Source organism: Kwoniella newhampshirensis, chromosome 1 (genome assembly GCF_039105145.1).
Source record: "Kwoniella newhampshirensis strain CBS 13917 chromosome 1, whole genome shotgun sequence".
Taxonomy (NCBI): Eukaryota; Fungi; Basidiomycota; class Tremellomycetes; order Tremellales; family Cryptococcaceae; genus Kwoniella; species Kwoniella newhampshirensis.
Window position 1 is genome coordinate 673,185 of NC_089955.1, and position 20,154 is coordinate 693,338.

A 20,154-nucleotide genomic window follows, 5' to 3' on the forward strand; every position below is an offset into this window, starting at 1 on the left:
ATTAGAGATACTCGACAGTTGGGAGTGGGGAATCTGACCAATGCATTACGTATATGTTGTTGTTATCTATCAACATAAGTCTTTTATTCATCTTCTGACCTCTTGATCCGCCCGATCCGCATCATTCGCCTGCCCACGAATCGAAGCCAGTCACCCAGAACTCGTGCCCCGCATCTTCTTCTCATCCCATCATCGACTTATCTATCGATTACTCGTTGATCTTAGCGAGGATCTCGGCGTCCTTGAAAAGGTGGTACTCCTAAACGCGGTAAAAGCAAGCGTCGTATCAGAATTCCGATCGTAGAACAATCAAGAGGGCAATGAGAGACCGCTGACCTCCTCTCCGACCTTGATGGGAGAACCACCCCAGCCGGGTAACAAGACTCGATCTCCAGGCTGCACGCTGACGGGGTTGATCTGACCGTCCTTGCCGGTAGCACCGGGACCGACGGCGATGACTGTGGCTTCGGGGAGAGGGGAGGAGGTAGCTGTTGAAGGGAGGAAGATGCCAGTGGCGGTTTTCTGTCAAGTCCAAGTCAGCGATCTTCCTCGCAAGGTTCAGGTTTCGATTGCGAAACAGTGCGGCGCATCGACGTGTTTGGAATTTCCAAGTTGCGGGCAAGCAAAACGGTAAGACACGAGATCGGGCTCACTCACGGTCTCGGCCTTGAATCGCTGGACGAGGACTCGGTCGAAGAGAGGTTGCAAAGACTTGATAGACTTGAAAGTAGCAGACTGCGTGGGTGTCAGAAAGAGATCGTCAGTGAGCGGAGACTCGGCGAAGGGGAAGTTGGCCAATGACGGATGGGGTTGCACAATCTCCTGGCTGTCTCGTCGATGAAGCATGGTCACTCACCATTGTGCAGGCTGATGATTGTTTGTCGATGATGTGAATCTAAGATCTTGTCTCCTTGAAGGATACAGAGAGGCTAGTTTGTGGATTTTCTCGAAAGTGCCTTTGTGCGATTGAAGTCAACTTTCCCACGGTATGCGCTGTCAGAGAAAGTCACCCGATCCTTCTACCAGGTACCTCTCTTTACTTTACCTGGCACAGAACTTGGCCGCTCGCCGCTGCTTGCTTTTGGGACTTTTCTTCCCTTCCCCCTCGTCTCGATCTCTTTCTCTGATACCTTGTCTTTCAAGCATCACGAAAACACAATACCCATAAAAAACAACAATCGTCCGTATTACACGATGAACGTTCTCCGATCCCGATCTGCTCTCCCACGACCAGCTCGACTCCTCCAATCCGCTTCCACCGCTGGAATCTCCAAGCGAGGTTACGCTTCCAAAGATGTCTTTTTCGGTAACGAGGCCAGACAAGGCATGTTGAAGGGTGTCGATATCCTCGCAAAGGCCGTCAGTGCTACTCTCGGTCCCAAGGGACGAACAGTCATCATTGGTGGGTTTCCGTTCGCTCAAAGCTCAAAACATTAGGCTGTCGTATGGCAGAGCACAGCTGACGTATCCCTAGGCCAAAGCTTCGGTGGACCCAAGATCACCAAAGATGGTGTCTCCGTTGCCAAGGCTATCACCCTCAAGGACCCTGTCGAGAACCTGGGTGCTCGGTGAGTACGACGCAGGATAGAATGCTTTGGAATAGGTGCTGACTTTCTCCACGCAGTCTCGTCCAGGACGTCGCTTCCAAAACCAACGACACTGCCGGTGACGGTACCACCACTGCCACTGTCCTTGCTCGAGCTATCTACGCCGAGGGTGTCAAGAACGTCGCTGCTGGTTGTAACCCCATGGATCTCCGAAGAGGTGCCCAGAAGGCCGTCGAGAAGGTTTTGGAGGTCCTGTCCGCCAACAAGAAGGTCATCACCACCAGCGAGGAGATCGCTCAAGTGAGTGCGAACCAAGTGTGAACTGATAGGCAACATGCTGATATCTGTTTAGGTCGCTACCATCTCTGCCAACGGTGACACACACGTTGGTGCCATCATCGCTCAGGCCATGGAGAAGGTTGGCAAGGAGGGTGTCATCACTGTGAAGGAGGGCCGAACCATCGAGGATGAGATCGAGATCACTGAAGGTATGCGATTCGACCGAGGTTTCATCTCCCCTTACCTCATCACCGACGCCAAAAACCAACGTGTCGAGCTCGAGAAGCCTTTCATCCTCCTCTCTGAGAAGAAGATCTCCGCTCTGCAGGATATTCTCCCCTCGCTTGAAATCGCTGCCCAGACCCGTCGACCTCTCTTGATCATCGCCGAGGACATTGACGGTGAGGCCCTCGCCGCCATCATCTTGAACAAGCTTCGTGGTCAGCTCAGCGTCGCTGCCGTCAAGGCTCCCGGTTTCGGTGACAACCGAAAGTCTATCCTCGGCGATATTGCCATCCTCACTGGCGGTACCGTCTTCACCGACGAGCTCGACGTCAAGCTCGAGAAGGCTACTCCTGATCTTTTCGGTTCTACTGGATCCGTTACTATCACGAAGGAGGACACCATCATTCTCAACGGTGAAGGTGAGAAGTCCTCCATCCAGGCTCGATGTGAGCAGATCCGAGGTGTCATCAACGACGCCACTACCAGCGATTACGACAGGACCAAGCTTCAAGAGCGATTGGCCAAGCTTGGCGGTGGTGTTGCCGTCATCAAGGTCGGAGGGTCCAGTGAGGTTGAGGTTGGAGAGAAGAAGGACAGATACGACGACGCTCTTAACGCTACTCGTGCAGCTGTTGAGGAGGGTATCGTCCCCGGCGGTGGTACCGCTCTATTGGTGAGCATTCTTGACGTGTGACAGGTTTCACGCTGTGCTGACCATCCGAGCAGAAAGCCTCTAACGCTCTCGATGATATTGCCGTCGACAACTTCGACCAACAACTCGGTGTCACCATGATCAGACAAGCTATCCGACGACCTGTTCGAACCATTGTCGAAAACGCTGGTGAGGAGGGTACCGTTGTTGTTGGCAAACTTCTTTCCGACTACTCCGCCACCGACAAGTTCAACTGGGGTTACGATGCTCAGACCAGCCAATACCGAGACATGATCGGTGCCGGTATTCTTGACCCCCTCAAGGTCGTCCGAACCGCTCTTGTCGACGCATCCGGTGTGGCCAGTTTGTTGACCACCTCCGAGGCTTGTGTGGTCGATGCGGAGGAGAAGACTCCTCCTCCTGGTATGGGAGGTATGGGAGGCATGGGAGGTATGCCAGGCATGGGTATGATGTAGGAGCTTTGATCGACGAGAAACAGGAAGGACAAGAAGGGTTTTGGAATTTTGCATATGGACCGATGTGGGTCCTAGGTTATACAGGAAAAGATGCTTGTACGCATAATTACAGTAGCACGTCATAGTACAGACATGAATCCGACTCCCGACTCATCTCAAGAGGTAGCATCAAACAGGAACACGATACTCGAGTACTGTATTCTGACGTGCTGAATTGTTGGAGAGGTACTGTACGAGAACACAGCATATCGAGAGTACAGTTTGCTGACCTACTGGATTCATCTAAGGTGTCGATGAAATCCTCGGTGCGTTCGACAGCGGATAAATGCTTGAGTATCAGAGGAATCCACGTGATTGCGCCACGGCGAGCGTGCCAAGTTCTGTACATGGCTAAGATTGTTGACGGTCGTGTGACTTACTTGATGATGTCTCTGATTATGCGGCTGATGGTGTCCTGCTCGTCCTTGGAAAGTCCGGCTTCAGCAAAGGCCGTGTCAATAACACTAGCGTCGTCGGCCCCTTGGTAAGTTATTTTTCGAACTCCTCCCGACCCATGCTTTCGAATTCCGTGCGTTGCCTGTTCTATTCCACGTCGTCATGCACGCGACGCTGTGACGGGATACATTTCCTCAGGTGATTGTGTATCGCTCCGGATCGGTCGTCTGGACGTCACGCACGGGGATCTTGACGGATGCTCCTTCCTCTGAATCGGCCGAGCTGCCAGATTCTGGTCTGAGGACCATGGGCGCGAGAGCACGGATGGCGGGAGCATGCGCGTCGATCGTCATCCGGCTGCGGCTTGCGGGTCGCCCAGTCCTTGTATTTGGCAGTACAAGCTGAAGAAGACATTTCGGGCACTGCCTGACACGAGAGGGGGAAGAAATTGAAAGAAGAGAGACGGTACCGAGGGCAAGGACTGACAAATATCAAAAGGAGCACTAGGAGGCATTGCGGGAACAGTTCTCGTTGCGTTGCCGAATCAGCACATTGCATCCAGGACTGCACTAACAGATACACTGGTGCCTACGACTCACCTTGGACCACGGGGGCAGCCGTCTCATGCGGGGGGACACGACGTTATGCCAGTTGGACGGAATGACGCACCACTATGAAAAGGTAGGAAAGGGCAGACAACCACTCTCAAGCGAGTGGCTGTTGGTGAGCGACCGACCGTGGCTTATCAAGTCTTGCACGATGTAAAGAGCTACTGCCGCAGATGACTTACTCGTACTGTAGGTCGGAAGGGTGTTTATACTGCACGGAGCTTCCCGCCACAGTCAACTCCGACGTGATCACTGAACCTCGAGTCGAATCATAAAAGGCGGATATGAGGGGAGTCAATATGATAGGAGGCACCTGTCTTCGACATGTATGACACCTCCACAACCCTGCTACTCAGAGGATCCCACGCCGAGATGTAGCCACGGTCGATCATCGTCCATTGCGATCTCCTTCCTTAAGCCCATCTACCGATGACGTGCTTCCACCTCTTTCGACATGACAGTATGATGTGTGCTTTGACACAACACGATCGAGCTGTCTACAAGGTCCGGACCGTTGATCGTCTAACTTACCGACCATGCATTGCGAAAACGGATTCTGTCAGACGGGTTCCGACCAACTCCAAGCATTGCTTTCGCCTCTCGAAGGCCACAAAGACGAAGGATACCCTTGTCCTTGACCTCTTGTCTCAGGCAGGTATCAGATTGGTATGACTCATGCGTCATAGGATCGCACCTTTTGTTATCCTGCTACTTATACTGCGCGAAACGAGTCGACGATCACAAGGTAGTTGCGGCGCAGGATTGAGACGGACGATCGCGACATGCTAGAGCGTCTCGAGCCAGGCATAGATGAGAACGCAAAGATGCAATGTCACCACCGTCCAGTACGGACCCGCTTTACATGTCTATCCAAAACTCCTACTTCCTCGTAGTGTGCTTCGTCTCGCCATAGAACCACTCCTACTCCTACTGACCTCCCTACTAATTGCCCCACTCCTAGTCCCACTCCCACTGTTCTCTCTTCTCAGTCCAAGACGACTACTTCGACCTCTTGAATCTTTCCATCCTTCTTCCTCATCTCCCTTGGTGATCCTGATCTTCTCCAATTTTCTCTCGAAGACCTCTACGATGCTCATCAACTCTCTCATGTCGCATCCTACCACCTCGCTCGCAGCTCGTAAGACCACCTCAACTGAATCGTCCAGTTCTCCTGTCAGGTCCGTGGAGTCGTAAGAGAGAATTTTCTCGCCAGGCATCAGGGGGAGGGTTTTGTTTGTCTTATCTTGTCGTAAGGGAGAATGTTGGACCGTCTTGACGTTGGTGTGGTATGAATGCCACGTATTGGGAGGAATCAGAGGAGGCGGTATCCCAACGGATGGAGGGAGGGGAAATGGGACGGCGTCTAAGATGGGTCAGCAAAGACTATGTCTGAGGCAGCCATGCAGCTCTCACCTGGGATTTCTGGACGATGATCAAGAAGGACGGCTTCGCACTTCGTCAAATAAATGTCAATGTCTTCTTCATCCATGCTGACGAAGTCCCTGAACGATGAATCAGCCAATCGATCAAAGAAGCATCCGTCCGATAGCTTACTGCTTGTCCAAAGTGGTTCGTCCGGCTTTCAGAAGACCATTGTTGACTCTTGATCTCAGCTCCGTGACCCATGCGGTGCTCTCAGGCATATCAATGAGGGGATCACTCTGTAATAAAGCATTCCTGAAAGCTCATCAATTTATGGTCCAATTGTCCATGCCAGTGCCCTAAGCTCACCTCGACAAACCATCTAGGCCATAAGCCATTTTCATGATGATGACCCATGCTGTGACCACCGCGACTTCGGGTGGCGGGATATCCTGATACTGTCTCGTCCTTTCGTATGTCTCTTTTCTCTCTTTCAGGGGTTGGTCACTTTCCGAATCCGAACCTTGATCATTCATCGTGGTCTTCGATCTTACACGTCGGCTGAAGGTAGCAATCTCGCGTTCGAGAAGAGAAAGATTGACGTCGAGCAGAGCGAGCAGGCGAAGCGTCTGGGTATATGTCGTTGCTGGATGAAACACGAGTAAGCTAGCGGTCTACAAGTCGATTGTAGCATGACCACACACGAGTTCCGCCTAGCACAGAAAGTACCCTCCATGCAATGGGATGTACGTTGACCTCCGGAACCGCGATTCCGTATCGACGCCGTAATGCTCTAGCGAACAATTTACAAGTTCGATGCATTGTCAATGGTGCTGGTGACCTCTACGACCAAAAGTCAGAAGCTGAGGAGCGAAGTGGAGAGTCGCGACGCACCAAAGGGGACAGAGCAGCAGTCACGTCTCTGTTCATATGCTTCTTCATCTCGTCTGACAAATAGGTCGTATGCGCGAAATCGATATATGGAATTTTCACCTCGTTGATCAGACTATTTGACATCAGCGAAAGACGTCGTAATGCAGAAGATGAGCGTTACCCACTTTTCCATGTCAACATACATGACGGGTATTCTGAGGACCCACAGACCTATCACCAATGTCGAGACGGTATCCGAGACCCGTAATCTCCTCCTCCTCTTCCAGCTCGTGTCTCTTCTCTGTCCATTCGGAGAGTTTTCCATGAAATTCTGCTCCTCCTTGTCAGACTCGGTGAGTTTCTCAAGCACTTCGGGATCAAGTTCCGAGTCCGATTTCTCGTCCTGTCCGTCCTCGTCTTCGAAACCTTCTTCGTCGGCTGACGAACCTTCATCGGATTGATGGCCCATCCCCACGTCAGACGCTTTGCCTAGCACTTCGGGCATCGTCTTCGCGTCTGGTGAAAGGATTTCCGTCGAAGCAGAGGATGAATCGGGAGGTGAAGGAAGTGATGACATGGCCAATTGATAAGCCCATAGATCTCGAATTACCATCTATGGAGCTGTTCAGTCCTTCCACAAGGGCGGGTGTACTGAAGCAGCTCACCTCGAATGCATCAGGTAGGGCCCATAATTTTGACAATGCCTGAGCCTGGAGCCGTAACAGAATCTGAAGACCTTGTAGACGTAGATATTCTGCTTCATCACGATGATAGACTGTGATGGAACCGGTCAGCTCAACCTGCAATTACAGGAGACACCGAGATCGCTGACATTCCGGATTAGCTCTCCCCTCTTCTTTCCGCTTGTTCTGTCTGGGTCCCTTTACGAGTCTTCGCTTCGTAAGAGCATGCGTAGGGATACCATCGACCACGTGATTTTCGGAACGAAAGTCCTAATCATGAGAAATCGCTCTCAGCACCTCGTAGGTGGACCATCATACATTGTATCTGACACACACCTGCAGAACGTGACCCTCCTCACAGACTGCATTGCCGGTCACGCCATCTTTTCTCCACTTCCTCGATCCACACACTTGACACTTTCGTGCCATCTCGGCCCGGGTTGTATCGTTGCTGCCGCTCCTGACGTTAGCAGAGTCATCAAGTATCAGAATCAGAGCTACAAGCAACAAACTTGTCAACAAAAGTGGAGGAGAGGGAGTTGAGAACACTGGAACGGGATAAATTGGAAAAACAACAAGGTGAAAAATAAATTTCCGCTGATTTCCTCCACTTTTCGTACCAGAGCCTCTTTCTAAAGATTTCAACGTCTTGCTTGATTGCTATCTGTCATATTCCATACATCACACAGGGTCACCCACGGACAACATGGCCAAGATCAAGAGAAGAGGCGAGTCCGGAGCGTGAGTCAATCGCAATAAAGCTGGCTTCCGGGAATTTGGCTGACAATCGATGATTCGTACAGCGCTAAGAACTATGTCACGAGAAATCAAGCGTTGAAGAAGCTGCAGATCTCTCTCTCCGATTTCAGAAGATTATGTATCCTCAAGGGTGAGTAAGGTCTCAGAGATGATCATGCACAGAACTGAACCAAACACATAGGTATCTACCCCCGAGAACCTCTGAACAAGAAGCGAGCAAACAAAGGTTCTTCCGCCCCCGCTTCATTCTACTACCACAAGGACATCCAGTATCTCCTGCATGAGCCCTTGTTGGTCAAGTTTCGAGAGCACAAGACATTCGCGAAGAAGCTTGCCAGGGCTCTTGGACGAGGAGAATGGGCTTTGGCCAAGAACTTGGAGGATGCTAAGCCAGTTGCGAGATTGGATCATCTTGTCAAGGAGAGGTGAGTAACGCTCATAGTGTACTCGAGGCGATTGGCTGATCATTATGTATTAGATATCCTACTTTCACTCTTGCTTTACAAGATCTCCAAGATCCGCTCAACCTTGTCCACCTCTTCTCCACTCTCCCCACGAATCCTATCCCCGGAAAGACCCTCGTTCCATCAGAAATCATTGCCGAGTGTAGTCGACTCATCTCAGAATGGAAGGTCTGGGCTATCCGAACACACTCTCTCCGTAAAGTTTTCCTCGGTATCAAGGGTGTCTACTACGAGTGCGATGTGCCCGGACAAGGTGGCGAGATGGTGCGAGTACGATGGCTGGAAGGATACGAATTCCAACAATATGTCCCCACCGATGTCGATTTCAGAATCCTGCTAACCTTCTTAGACCTCTATCGAACGCTTGTCAGCTTCGTATTGTTCAAGCTTTACACCGAGGAGAACTTGGTCTACCCTCCGCCTCTCGATGTCGAGCTTGACGAGCAAGGAGAGTCAGTGGGAGCATTCAGATTGGTGGAGAGGAAGGCAGGTGCAGAAGGTGCGGATGGTACGGGACAAGTATCCAAGAAGGCGGTGAGGAAAGCGATCAAGGGGATCAAGGCAAGTGGGATTGACGCCGACGTCGAGATGGACGAGGACGCCGAGGTGGATGAGGAGAAGGATGAGGATGAGGATTTCGTTGAGCGACCCAGCAAAGCTCAAGAAGTGGAGGATGTGGCCCCTGCACCGCTCACCACGTACAACTCCCTACTCGCAACTTCATCAACTCCTTCCACATCTCGACAAAGCCTCCTGTTCTCCCCTTACACCTTCTACCTTAGTCGTGAAACATCTTCCCGGACATGGGAATTTGTCATCAGAGCACTTGGCGGCAAGGTGGTCACCTCACTGACAGCGCCTTCTCCGGATAACGCTTCGAACGCCGACTCTATCACTCACGTAATTGTGGACAGGCCGATGACAGCGGAGAGTATGAGGGAGATGGAGGCGGGAAGGAAATGGGTTTGGATCCAGCCTCAATGGGTCGCCGATTGTGTCAACCGACAAAAGATTATCAGTGCGGAGGGATACCATCCCGGACAACTATTGCCTCCACATCTCAGTCCTTGGGATGGGGAAGGTGATGTCTACCGACCATGGTTGGAGGATCAGGAGAAGGCAGCAATCGAGGCAGCAGACGAGGCGGCGGAGAACGATGAGGCGGAACAGGACGCACTTGACGAGTCTGAGGACGAGTCAGGGTCAGAGTCAGAGTCAGAGTCAGCGTCTTACCCCCCCGCACTGCTTGCTTCGGCTCGAGACCCTACGAACGCGACTCTTCTCCATGCTGCGGAGCTCGAGGCCGAGACGAACGGCACTTCTCATACCACATTCCGTACTCAATTGAAGGCGGCCACCAAAGCAAATGCCTCCAAGGTGACTGCGCCGGCGCCCGCCAAGGGAGAAGAGGACCTCAGGAGGATCATGATGAGTAACAAGAAGTCGAAGCTTTACGAGAAGATGCAATACTCGAACCGTCTAAAAGCTGAGGAGGTGAGTATACATGGTATTGGTTGGAAAGATCAATCAGGCTGACCGGGTTTTCACATTAACAGAAGGAAAAGCTGGAGGCCAAGAGAGAAGCGATCGAAAAGAAGAAGCGCAAGGGGTTGAAGGTTTGAAGAGAGGGAAGACTTCAGCTGGAGGCCATGTGACGCTTTGGACGTGGCTCATATTCCGCTTCGATCATATCGTTTATACCATATATTTGTTTTGCCATTTCTGCTGGACTCGTCACTCTCAGGCTCCGATCGTTGCAAGGGTTTGCAAAGTACCGCAACGATACCCATGCGGGTGCACCGAATGCATCACGTCATTCCTTGCGCAAGCAACCTCTCTAGGTGCCCGTCGGCATGGCGAGAAGTCCTCTATTTGAGGACTTTTGAGGACTGATATGGCCTTCTCGGAAGAAATACGGTATATGAGCTTGAATGACCAAAGACAAACTTTCTTTTCACATTCCACGTAACAATCGTGGCAATCGACCTATGTGGTGGTATTCAAGAGGGATGGACCGGAGGAGACCGCTCTCTCTCTTACGGTCAACGATTGACGGCATTTGTGAAGGAAAGTACCTAACAAAGCAGCAGGACTTACGGCAAATGAATGTAGTTCATGGGGTGCCTTTCACGATCCATTGTGGTTGTCTGCAGCAGGACTGGCCCCGGGTGAAAGACAAGGGGAAGCGAGGGAAAAAAGGAAAAAGGTCCGAACGACGTGCTGGTCTTTTGTTTACAGTATCCGGTGTACCTACCTACCGCACGTTTGGTTGAGGCATGAATCACGAACGGTTCATCAATCAAGTCATGTGGCGAGTGAAATCTGGCAGAATTGAAGCCGCTCTCTTTTTGCCTCTTTGAACGGACACCTACCGCACAGATAGGATTAGAGACGACTGTTGTGTCTGTGGTGGTGCCTGGCCTGGCCACTAACCCCCATACGTCATGGAGATATGTTTTTGGCACCTTTCGGGCTGTCCGGCAGGGAAATGGACAGATAGATCTACGGCTACTGGTACTAGACGACTATCCGGTCCCAGCAGAGGACAACAATTGGAAAAAAAAAAAAAAGAAGAAGAAAAAAACCGAATCTAGGGAGCCTAACACGGAGAGAAGCTTTCCAGTGAAACGAGAAACAACATGCCTTCCCCGGCGACTGACTGTTGCCAGAGAAGAAGGTGAGAATCACATCATTATGATAGAAAATAAAAATAAAGACAGGGGCGTGAGTCTGCCAGGAACGGGCGAGCAAGGCGTGAGGGGAGAGGGGGCGGAGAAAGGGCGGCCTGTCGGCAGGAGGAAGGGAGGGACGGAAAGAGGTAAATCCTGTAAATCCTTTTGAAAATCAAACGAGTGCCTTAAAAATGTGCACCTGAGCTAACCGAAAACAGGGATATGGGTGTGGTGGAAGAAGAGCGGGGGGAAAGGGGGAGAAAATCCAGTACGACTCCACTTATTGTTCATGGCTGGTACGCTAGTTGAAATGCAGGTCTGATGAGCCAGAGTAAAAACTTCCGATAGTCAAACGAGTGAAAAGGGAGTAGCGTGGTGATGGGAGAAGGGGAGGGAGAGAGAGAAAGAGTTGTTGCGGACACAGTGTAGAGTAGTATTGTATTCGGTTATACACGTTGTTGTACGCTAAGGCCAACTTTAATTCTCACTCACAATTGCAGTCCCTGAAATCTCATCCCCCTTCCCCCCTCCCCGTAGGCTCTCTCCCTTCGTCTCGCTCTCTTCGCCCCTCTCAGAGTGTGCTGCCATCACTAGTCACTGTTCACTGACTTGACCTCGTCTTCGACCAACTTTCCATACAGCACATCCGTCCGTCCGCCCGTACATACATCCATACATACATACATCCATACATACATTCATACATACACTCATAAGCCAAAGGTCTCGTCAGTGTACAACCACTGTTCAACCAGCATCGTCAAAACCCCTTCCCGACATACGTTCATCGCCGCATTCACAAAACACATACACACAAACACCCAAAACAATTACATCGAGGGGAGACCCATCGACATCTGCTTCCTCTCCACAGATAACAGATACCCAATACATACAGGAGGTCACAGTGAGAACGACTGTTCGCGGGGGCAGAAGATCAAAACGATAGTCTGCGCGACAGTGCATCAGGATCCGCTTAGGGGGGCTTAAGAGGAAACAAGACCAGAAGACCTGGGCTCAGGAGGGATCAAGCATTTCGACACTCTTCCCTCCAGTTTCTCACAAGATCTGCTCTCTCCGATGTCTTTTCGCGAATAGTCCTTCCGACCGATCCCACTCCCATAACTCAGTGTGAATACCTGAGAAGGGTAGCGTGACACTCATAAACGATGGTCTCGACTCATCCACAACATCCTCCTTTCTCGATTCCAATCCCTGGCAGCATCAGTGCCAGCTCGGCGGCAGGAACGAGCATGAATGCTATCGCTGGGCCCAGTTCAGAGGGAGCTATACCTAGGCGAGCAACGAGGGACACGTGAGTAGCGGTTCCCAACAAATAGATACTGATGAATGCCAGTCCTTCTCCACCCAGATCGCCTTCTTCCGCACCGCCAACTCCATCCGTCATTTCCGTCACGCACCCATCCCAATTCATACACACACATCACCCTCGCCGAGGATCAATGACTCCTCTCGGTCTGAATCTCATCTCCCCAGTCGCTCCGCTTCTTGGGACAGACGGCCTCAGTCCAAGTAGAAGTGTAGGATTCAACCCAAACTACGCTCTTGAAGCAAGTCCTCCTTCCGGTCTACCGAACCGGAGAGGATCGACCGCCAGCACCACATCGACTTTAACGACATCTCGACCTCCTCAACAACCCGTCCACTCTTTCTACCCTCCCAACTGGAACTCCGGTCGTCGACGCTCTTCTTTAACTCCGTCCAACGCTAAAATCGCTGCTCCCTCACCCACACGAGCGCACGTGAGCGGTCAGTCTTCACGTCCAGTCAGTAATGACGGTCCTGGCCCTGGACTCGTGGGCATGCGAGTCCGCAATCGGGCATCGGACCTAATGGAAGACAATTCGTTACCAACGGAAGTCCACGGTCGAAGGGGAAGTCTTCCTCATTTAGGCTACGTTGGATGGGCAGGTCCTCATAGGTGGAATCCCGTATTGCCGCCGCCAAGAGGAAGTGTAGGAGAGGGAGAAGATGTTCAGCTGCCGGACGAGGGATTCAAATTTGGCTCAGGCGTTTCACCTACTGCCGGAACGTCTTCTGCAACTGCAGCCCTCAAGGCGGTGGATCTTTCACCTAATAGTGCTCGGCGAGCAAGCTTGAGACGGCGGGAAGACATGGATGCGTTTGAGCAGACCGAAGCGGACGAGGCAGACCGACAACGTAGAGCATTTTTGGCAGCCACGTATGGGCAAGACGGAAAGCGAGCGAGAGAGAGACTAAGCATTGGCGGACAAGGCGGTTTAGGACCACCCGGTGTACCACAAGGAACACTGCGAAGGCAGAGCTTGCTACTATGGGAGCGGATGAAAGGTTCGGAGAGTGAAACCGGCTCATTCACCCAGTTGCCTCCTGGTACACCTCTCAGCATCCTGAGCGCCGAAGACCTTGGACCACGTAGAGGCAGTCTACCTATCGCTATACCAGGCGGAGGACTGGGGCGGAGTTCTTCGCGCCGATCCAACTACCCGGAAGGTGATGAGCCCGTCATGATCGATTCTGAAGCGACGCCTCCAGATGAAGGAGATGAAGAGGACGAGGAGGATGCAGCGGCTGCGAAGGTAAGTACATATGCCGATCTGATCGTCGCTTATTCGAAGTCATTTTCCACCCTATTACAGAGACCGCTACCGCCTCTGTTGCCTCTTTCCGACCCTGGTCCTAGGCTGCTTCCGTCGACGCTAGCCTTGCATCGCGCCAATCACCTATTGAACTCTCGGAATCTGCAAGCAGAACCTTTACCGCATCCTTTACCGCCGTCTCTCCATCCTCCAGACCCAGTTGATGTGGCGGAATTTGACATTGACTTCATCCTTGCTGGGTCACAAGCGCAGCTTGGACAAGGGAAGAAGAAAAACGCGCAAATTGACGTACGGAATGGATTACCGAACCAACCGGAAACGCCTATCCTTCGTCTCGGCGGAGACGAGGAAGACACCTTCGCCAAGTTTGTAGGGGAGTTCGACGACGAGTATGGAGGCAGGAGGGGTGACTGGACTTTTCGCGCATGCCCAACCTTACAGTCTGGTCAACGTTCGCCTCGAGATCCCCTCGACCGATCTGATCCATCTGATCCATCGCTTCTCAAGGCGGAGTGGGAATCATCGGGCGCTGGGAAGTACGAACTGCTGAGCAACGGCGAGGTACGCTCGGCGTCCACGGGAAAGTCTTGGCGCGTTCACAAACTCGGCTCGAGGGAGTATGAGCTTGAGGAGGTCAGGTCAGCTCCAGTCTCTGCCCCCCTCTCTGCCCTCAATTTCGGTGGGGAGCGTTACACCCTGGCGGGAAAGAGAGTGCACCGCGATCAAGGTGGCGTGAAACTACCGCACTTCAACGTTAATTCTTGGTTCCACCATCACGCCAACAGTCAAAGCTCTCGGTCCAGCTCGAGCGGCGTGTCTGTCAGCAAATACCGTTCTAGCATCAGCAATGGTCCAGTAGAACGAACCACTCGATTCGACAGCGAAGATTCTACCATGACGATGACTCCCGCTCTTTCGTCGAGTGCACCTTTCGGGCTTGCAATGGCCGCTCTCAAGGCGAAGAAGAAGCGGAACAACAAAGAGGAGGACCTGGACGTACCCTTGAAGACCAAACTCAGCCTGGTCCGATCGAGAAGCAAAGAACCCGAAGGGGACAAGAAAGACAAGAAGCTCGGGGGCGTGTTCAAACGTGGCATTTTAGGCTCTATGCTAGGGACGTCCTCGTCGGACGAGAAGAAGCAGCAGCGAGAGGAGAGGGAACGAGAACGAGTGCAGGCGCACTCGTGGTCGGGAACCGGGTCCGCCGTGCAACATCAAGGCTGGACACACCAAGGTCGAGGCAGCGATGGTGTGACGTATCGTTCTTCGGCTCCACCCCAAGACCGTAGCAATCCAGGCTCGGAACAGTCTGCGTCCAGTCGAAGTGCAACGAGCGGGTCGAGTGACGATGCTGCAAACACACCCTGGAACTCCACCGAGAAGGCCAAGACCGTGTCATCGGCCACCACCGACGACGAGTCTTCAACTCATAGCGGACCGAAATGGCGAGAGGGCAAAGGATGGCAAGGCGTTCCTGATGATGCCGTTGCAATGATTATTCCTCTGGAGCATGAGGTCCCCAACACACGACCATCACTCTCAACATCGGAGAAATCGCAGCTGCACCATCCTTTTTTCGTCGATGGACCGAAGCAAGCTCTGCTTGTATGGTACGTGCCTTTCAACTCCGAATTTGACGATACGGAGCAGCGGCCATCGACCGCATCTTCGAGGAGTTCTATCAATAACGATCCATCGCCGCCCGCAATCGGCTCTGCGAGTTCGTCGGGCTCGTTACCCAAATTTCAAAAGCTACTTCGTAGACGAGCGAGCAAGGACAAGGATGCCTTGAAGAAGGAGACTCAATCACTCCAACAACCGCCCTCGAAACAAGGACTGCGTCGTGTTCCCTCTCTACAACCATTGCCTTTCCGATCGTTCCGGGTAGTGGCTCGTGTAGTGGACGCCCACGAATTGCGATCCGATGTCGACTCGCTCTATTCGGCTTCCTCCATCTCTACGACCTCTAATCCTTTTGACAAGTGGTCCAGAGATCAAAATGTGTTTGTTTCTAGTCCGCCTCCTACTGCCAACAAGAGTGATTCTGGATTGCGTTCGACTCTGCCGCTGTCCCCGGTCGACGAATCTCGGCAAAAGCAGCCTGACATCTCAGGACGGAATTTCCCAACGGTCATTGCTGTTTGTCATTCACGATCTCAAGGCGTCGAGTTCGTATTGGAAGGTCTGGACAGACTGGGTCTGTGCAAAGGCGAATCGGCTTGGGGACCGACAGGTTATGAGGAATGGAGAGGAACGGGACTGAGCGAGAGGGGAAGAGAACTCTTAGATCTTCTTTGGGCAGGATGTACGGGTGTCATGGGGCTGAGCGCGTTATAATCGGAGCGGACCATGGGAGAGTGGGACGGACAGGGTTGAGTTAGAGAGATGGTTGTCAATCTGTATTTATAGGATCATAGTGGAGGCTGTTTGCATTACTGGAATGGATGTATTTCGTTCTACTCAGACTGAAGAAAATGAGCTGTAGCGAGAGGGTAGTAATCGCCAGTGCCGGCAGCATGATCAGTCGGTGATAAGCCATAGTTACAACCATTGGATGTTTTGCCACGTGTAGTCGAGTGATACCGTGCCTCGTCCTGAAGATGGTGAAGATTAATTTCAGAAAAGAGAGACAGAGACACACAGCAAGCGATATTGAATCAAAGTCAACATCAGATCTCTAGTCATTCCCCTCATTCCCTCTTCTTCTCAACACGAAAAGCTCGTCGTCCACACCGAGCCAATCACTCGCGAGACACGACAAAATCACAATGGCCGCTGCCTCTACTTCCTCTGAAGCTCTTCCTCCTGTGGGAGAGATGACCAGTCGGGATTAGTGAGTAGACCCTACCCATGCTGTTTGGCAGGAATCGACTGACAAAGTGATTCCCATCATAGCTACGCTGATAGGTGAGGACTTTGTGGGAATGCTATGGATCAATGGAGAGACTGATGCTTTCAATTCAACTTCGCAAAGTTACGCCCACTTTGGTAAGCTGAACTTCCAACTATTCGAACTACCGGAAGGCAAGGAAAGCTGATACTTTCTGTCTTCTTCCAAGGTATCCACGAGGAGATGCTCAAGGATTCCGTGAGAACGTTATCTTACCGAAATGCCATCATGCAAAATCCCCATCTGTTCAAGGACAAAGTCGTCCTCGATGTGAGTACTGTCATTTACCGCACTCGTCACTTGCCGAACTTTCCCTCCAGAATGGACCACTGACAAAGACACTCCTTGATCCGTTGATAGGTCGGTTGTGGTACCGGTATCTTGTCGATGTTCGCCTCCAAGGCCGGAGCGAAGCTCGTCATCGGTATTGACATGTCAAACATCCTCGACCAGGCTGAGAAGATTGTACGAGCCAATGGATTTACCAATGATCGTGAGTTCTCTCGAGACTGTATCTCGTACCTCATCCTTGGTGTACCGGGAACGCGTATGGCTAATAAACACTGTCTTCTTCATGTGTTGCAGAGATCACATTGATCAAGGGTAAACTCGAAGACATTGAGCTCCCTGTTAAGCAAGTCGACATCATCATCTCCGAGGTTCGTACACCGGCCACATGGCCGATTATATCCAGTTCAGCTGATATCGACTTACTTTGCAGTGGATGGGCTACTTCCTGCTTTACGAGTCTATGCTTGACACCGTCCTCCTTGCCCGTGACAAATACCTCGCTCCCAACGGTTTGCTTTTCCCCGACAAAGCTACCATCTTCTTGGCAGCTATTGAGGACCAGGATTACAAGGAGGAAAAGATCAACTGTAGGTATCTTGCTTTCGATGCTGTACAGATCCACCTACTGACATCTTCAACAATCTATAGTCTGGGATGATGTCTACGGCTTCGACTACTCATGTATCAAAGACATCGCCCTTAAGGAACCACTTGTCGACTGTGTCGAGCTCAAGTCGGTCGTTTCTAACCCTTGCGCCATTAAGCACATCGATATTCGAACAGCTACCAAGGAGGAGTTGGCCTTCAAGGTCCCCTTTCAATTGAAGGCCACCAGGAACGACTGTGAGTGAGGTCTCAAAGGTCATATCTGGCGATTTTACGGGAGACTGATTATGTGTAGACGTCCACGCCTTCCTTGGTTGGTTCGACATCTCCTTCTCATGTTGCCATAAGCCTATAAACTTCAGCACCGGTCCCCACGCCAAGGTGAGCCTTATGATGTCTAAAATGTAGGTCAGCTGCTCACATACACCATAGTACACCCACTGGAAGCAAACAGTGTTCTACACCCCCGACACCCTTACCGTCTCTGTGAGTGGCTTCCGGACTTCTGCTATCAGGCTATGAAAAACGAACCTAATATCTTGTGTGTACAGGAAAACGACGTGATCCAAGGTGAATTGTCATGCGTACCCAACTCGCGAAATAACAGAGATCTCGACATTGTCATTGATTACGAGGTCGTCGGATCCAACGGTACAAACGGACAAATGGTTTACAAGATGTGAGTGAGATTCTGTTGAAGCTCGAAAATAGGAGGGCGAGCTGATGTCTGACGGTGAAGGTCGTAATCTCTTGCCGTTTACAGGTACTAGTTTTGAACACAATGGTGCACCCCATCTCTCACATATGTATCACATATACCCGATGCACATATGATTAGACCTTTTTCTGTCTAAAAGTTTTGCATTTGTCTATCGGTTTGGGACCATATTTCAAGCACCAATTCTCTTTCTCTCGCCCCAAGCTTCGTCTACCTTGTTCAATTCGCCTTGTATCCTCTTGACGCCGTTCTTCCTCTCTTGTCTAGCATCGCTCCAACCCGAAGGGATCTGCACTCCGTCCAACTCCAGCAAAGCCTTGAGCAGCATCTCGCTCAGCTTGGCATGTTCCTTCTGCAACGTCTCGAAGGGGGGTATATGAGCTGGTCGGTTCGTCGCTTTCGGTGAGGTGTAAGAGACAAAGGTGGCTATGGAAGGTATGAAGGGATCGATCATGGATGAGACCAGAGTTCGGATCCAATCCACCAAGACGGACTCGGTCTGCGTATCAGGTTGTTTCGGTTTCTTCTTAATCTGTCCCCCCGCACCTCCACCTCCTCCTGTAGCATTTGATGAAGAGGAAGAAGAAGATGTCTGGGCAGCGGAGGGGATATCACCGTCTTTACCGATCAAGACGAGGATGGAACCGTCGGTTATTCCATACGAAGATAGGGTGAGAAGCGGGTCTTTGAGAACGGCTCCCTTGTAGATGAGTTTGAGAGAGTTGACAGGGAGAGACGTTTGTGTGGAAAGGGTTTGGAGGAGAGTGGATAGAGGGGTGATGGATGGATTTGGGATGGGGATGTTGAACCTGGACACAGGGTGGTTCGAGGTTAGCTTTTTCTTTCGTCATACCGCTTTTTGCGCATGACGAGCGTGAGAGCAGGGAGAGAAGGCAGGACGATAGAACGGCGAATAGTATAGGGAAAGGAGAGCGAAGGAAAGCGTAGACGACTCTTTCCTCAGAATACGGGTGGAGATCCATTCTCTCAAGAGGAATCCGCGATATTCATCGAAACATGATCATCCGAGATCCAAAACCCACGGACGATCTCGCTCGCGTGCTCGTGCTCGTGCTTGTGGTGGACCACACGAAACAACGCTCACCTCTCACGACCCCACTTCACCTGAATGTTGATCTGTCCCGAGGCATTCTCGGCCTGAGCCCTGCGGAAGGGGTTGAAGAACGACAGCGTGAGTGACTTGACGAGGAGGAAGGTGGGGATTACTGTTGTTGAAAGGGTTCCTGTCAGTTCTTCGATCATCGAGACGGAGTGCGATCAAAGTAGTCAGGCGCGACGACGGCGATCCGAAATCAGAGTACGGTCTGGCGGAGTTGCAGGGGGGAGAAGCAAGAACGTTCGAAACATAGTAACTTATGGTTGAAGGGTATAATATAGGTGGGGATACGTTGCGGACTATCAAGTAAGGACAAAGATACGTACGAAGATGATCGATGACTGTAGACACCTTGACGACGTGTTGACGCAAATCTTCTAGCGAGCAAGTCTCAAAGATGTATTGTTGTCTTGTCAAGTCAATGAAGAGGAAATGGAGCGGTGCGATCGGAGTGAAGATGCTATAAACGATGTCGGCTTGCAACAATCAAAAAAGTGGCGGTAACTTGATCTGATGACGAAAGGATCGTGCGTGGCGCAATCTTGATAGTCAGTCAGTTCAGACTACAGTACCACGATATACATAAGCGATTGAGCTCGCGACACGTTGTTGAACCCGACTAGCTAGCTCGTTAAGAGACGATCGAGACATAAAAGATGACGACACAAGGCCGACACCATAATGAGGAGACTGACTTCCCTTCTTTGATTTCATCATCTAGCTTCCAGTGAATGGAGCAGCGCAGACGTGCATGGCATGTCATGGTCGAACTTACGCACCGTGTCCATACATATTCATACCAATCATCTGTACATTACGCCAAAAAGGCGAGATCATGGTGCAGTACAGCGCATCCACCCGATAGTAGATCAGGGACAGCAGTGCAGATATGCCAGT

At 51.5% G+C, this 20,154-nt stretch overlaps 7 protein-coding genes across 7 annotated transcripts; 4 read left to right on the top strand and 3 right to left on the bottom strand.

The window, feature by feature from the left end:
* Positions 1–208: 208 nt before the first annotated feature.
* On the bottom strand, positions 209–859 carry IAR55_000270 (uncharacterized protein; the record flags this gene model as incomplete). Its single annotated transcript, XM_066943406.1, has 4 exons — positions 209–259; positions 337–522; positions 658–735; positions 857–859. The coding sequence occupies 4 exons, from the start codon at positions 857–859 to the stop codon at positions 209–211; spliced, it is 318 nt and encodes a 105-aa protein (XP_066805948.1).
* A 335-nt stretch (positions 860–1,194) lies between these two features.
* IAR55_000271 (heat shock protein 60, mitochondrial) lies at positions 1,195–3,179 on the top strand (the record flags this gene model as incomplete). The annotated part of the gene is made up of 5 exons (XM_066943407.1): positions 1,195–1,402; positions 1,475–1,568; positions 1,625–1,847; positions 1,900–2,724; positions 2,778–3,179. The coding sequence occupies 5 exons, from the start codon at positions 1,195–1,197 to the stop codon at positions 3,177–3,179; spliced, it is 1,752 nt and encodes a 583-aa protein (XP_066805949.1).
* Positions 3,180–5,088: 1,909 nt separating this feature from the next.
* IAR55_000272 (uncharacterized protein) lies at positions 5,089–7,569 on the bottom strand (the record flags this gene model as incomplete). The annotated part of the gene is made up of 10 exons (XM_066943408.1): positions 5,089–5,585; positions 5,636–5,724; positions 5,777–5,899; positions 5,954–6,230; positions 6,289–6,427; positions 6,479–6,590; positions 6,643–7,070; positions 7,123–7,232; positions 7,290–7,410; positions 7,477–7,569. The coding sequence occupies 10 exons, from the start codon at positions 7,567–7,569 to the stop codon at positions 5,089–5,091; spliced, it is 1,989 nt and encodes a 662-aa protein (XP_066805950.1).
* Positions 7,570–7,846: 277 nt separating this feature from the next.
* On the top strand, positions 7,847–9,985 carry IAR55_000273 (uncharacterized protein; the record flags this gene model as incomplete). The annotated part of the gene is made up of 5 exons (XM_066943409.1): positions 7,847–7,881; positions 7,944–8,029; positions 8,081–8,324; positions 8,378–9,857; positions 9,920–9,985. 5 exons carry the CDS (start codon positions 7,847–7,849, stop codon positions 9,983–9,985), a joined length of 1,911 nt encoding a protein of 636 aa, XP_066805951.1.
* Positions 9,986–12,204: 2,219 nt separating this feature from the next.
* Positions 12,205–15,972, top strand: IAR55_000274 (uncharacterized protein; the record flags this gene model as incomplete). Its single annotated transcript, XM_066943410.1, has 2 exons — positions 12,205–12,350; positions 12,393–15,972. The coding sequence occupies 2 exons, from the start codon at positions 12,205–12,207 to the stop codon at positions 15,970–15,972; spliced, it is 3,726 nt and encodes a 1,241-aa protein (XP_066805952.1).
* A 431-nt stretch (positions 15,973–16,403) lies between these two features.
* On the top strand, positions 16,404–18,168 carry IAR55_000275 (uncharacterized protein; the record flags this gene model as incomplete). The annotated part of the gene is made up of 12 exons (XM_066943411.1): positions 16,404–16,468; positions 16,531–16,542; positions 16,610–16,623; positions 16,695–16,795; positions 16,886–17,018; positions 17,111–17,184; positions 17,247–17,403; positions 17,465–17,659; positions 17,718–17,803; positions 17,855–17,908; positions 17,974–18,101; positions 18,162–18,168. 12 exons carry the CDS (start codon positions 16,404–16,406, stop codon positions 18,166–18,168), a joined length of 1,026 nt encoding a protein of 341 aa, XP_066805953.1.
* Positions 18,169–18,312: 144 nt separating this feature from the next.
* On the bottom strand, positions 18,313–19,403 carry IAR55_000276 (uncharacterized protein; the record flags this gene model as incomplete). Its single annotated transcript, XM_066943412.1, has 2 exons — positions 18,313–18,949; positions 19,246–19,403. The coding sequence occupies 2 exons, from the start codon at positions 19,401–19,403 to the stop codon at positions 18,313–18,315; spliced, it is 795 nt and encodes a 264-aa protein (XP_066805954.1).
* Between the last annotated feature and the right edge of the window lie 751 nt (positions 19,404–20,154).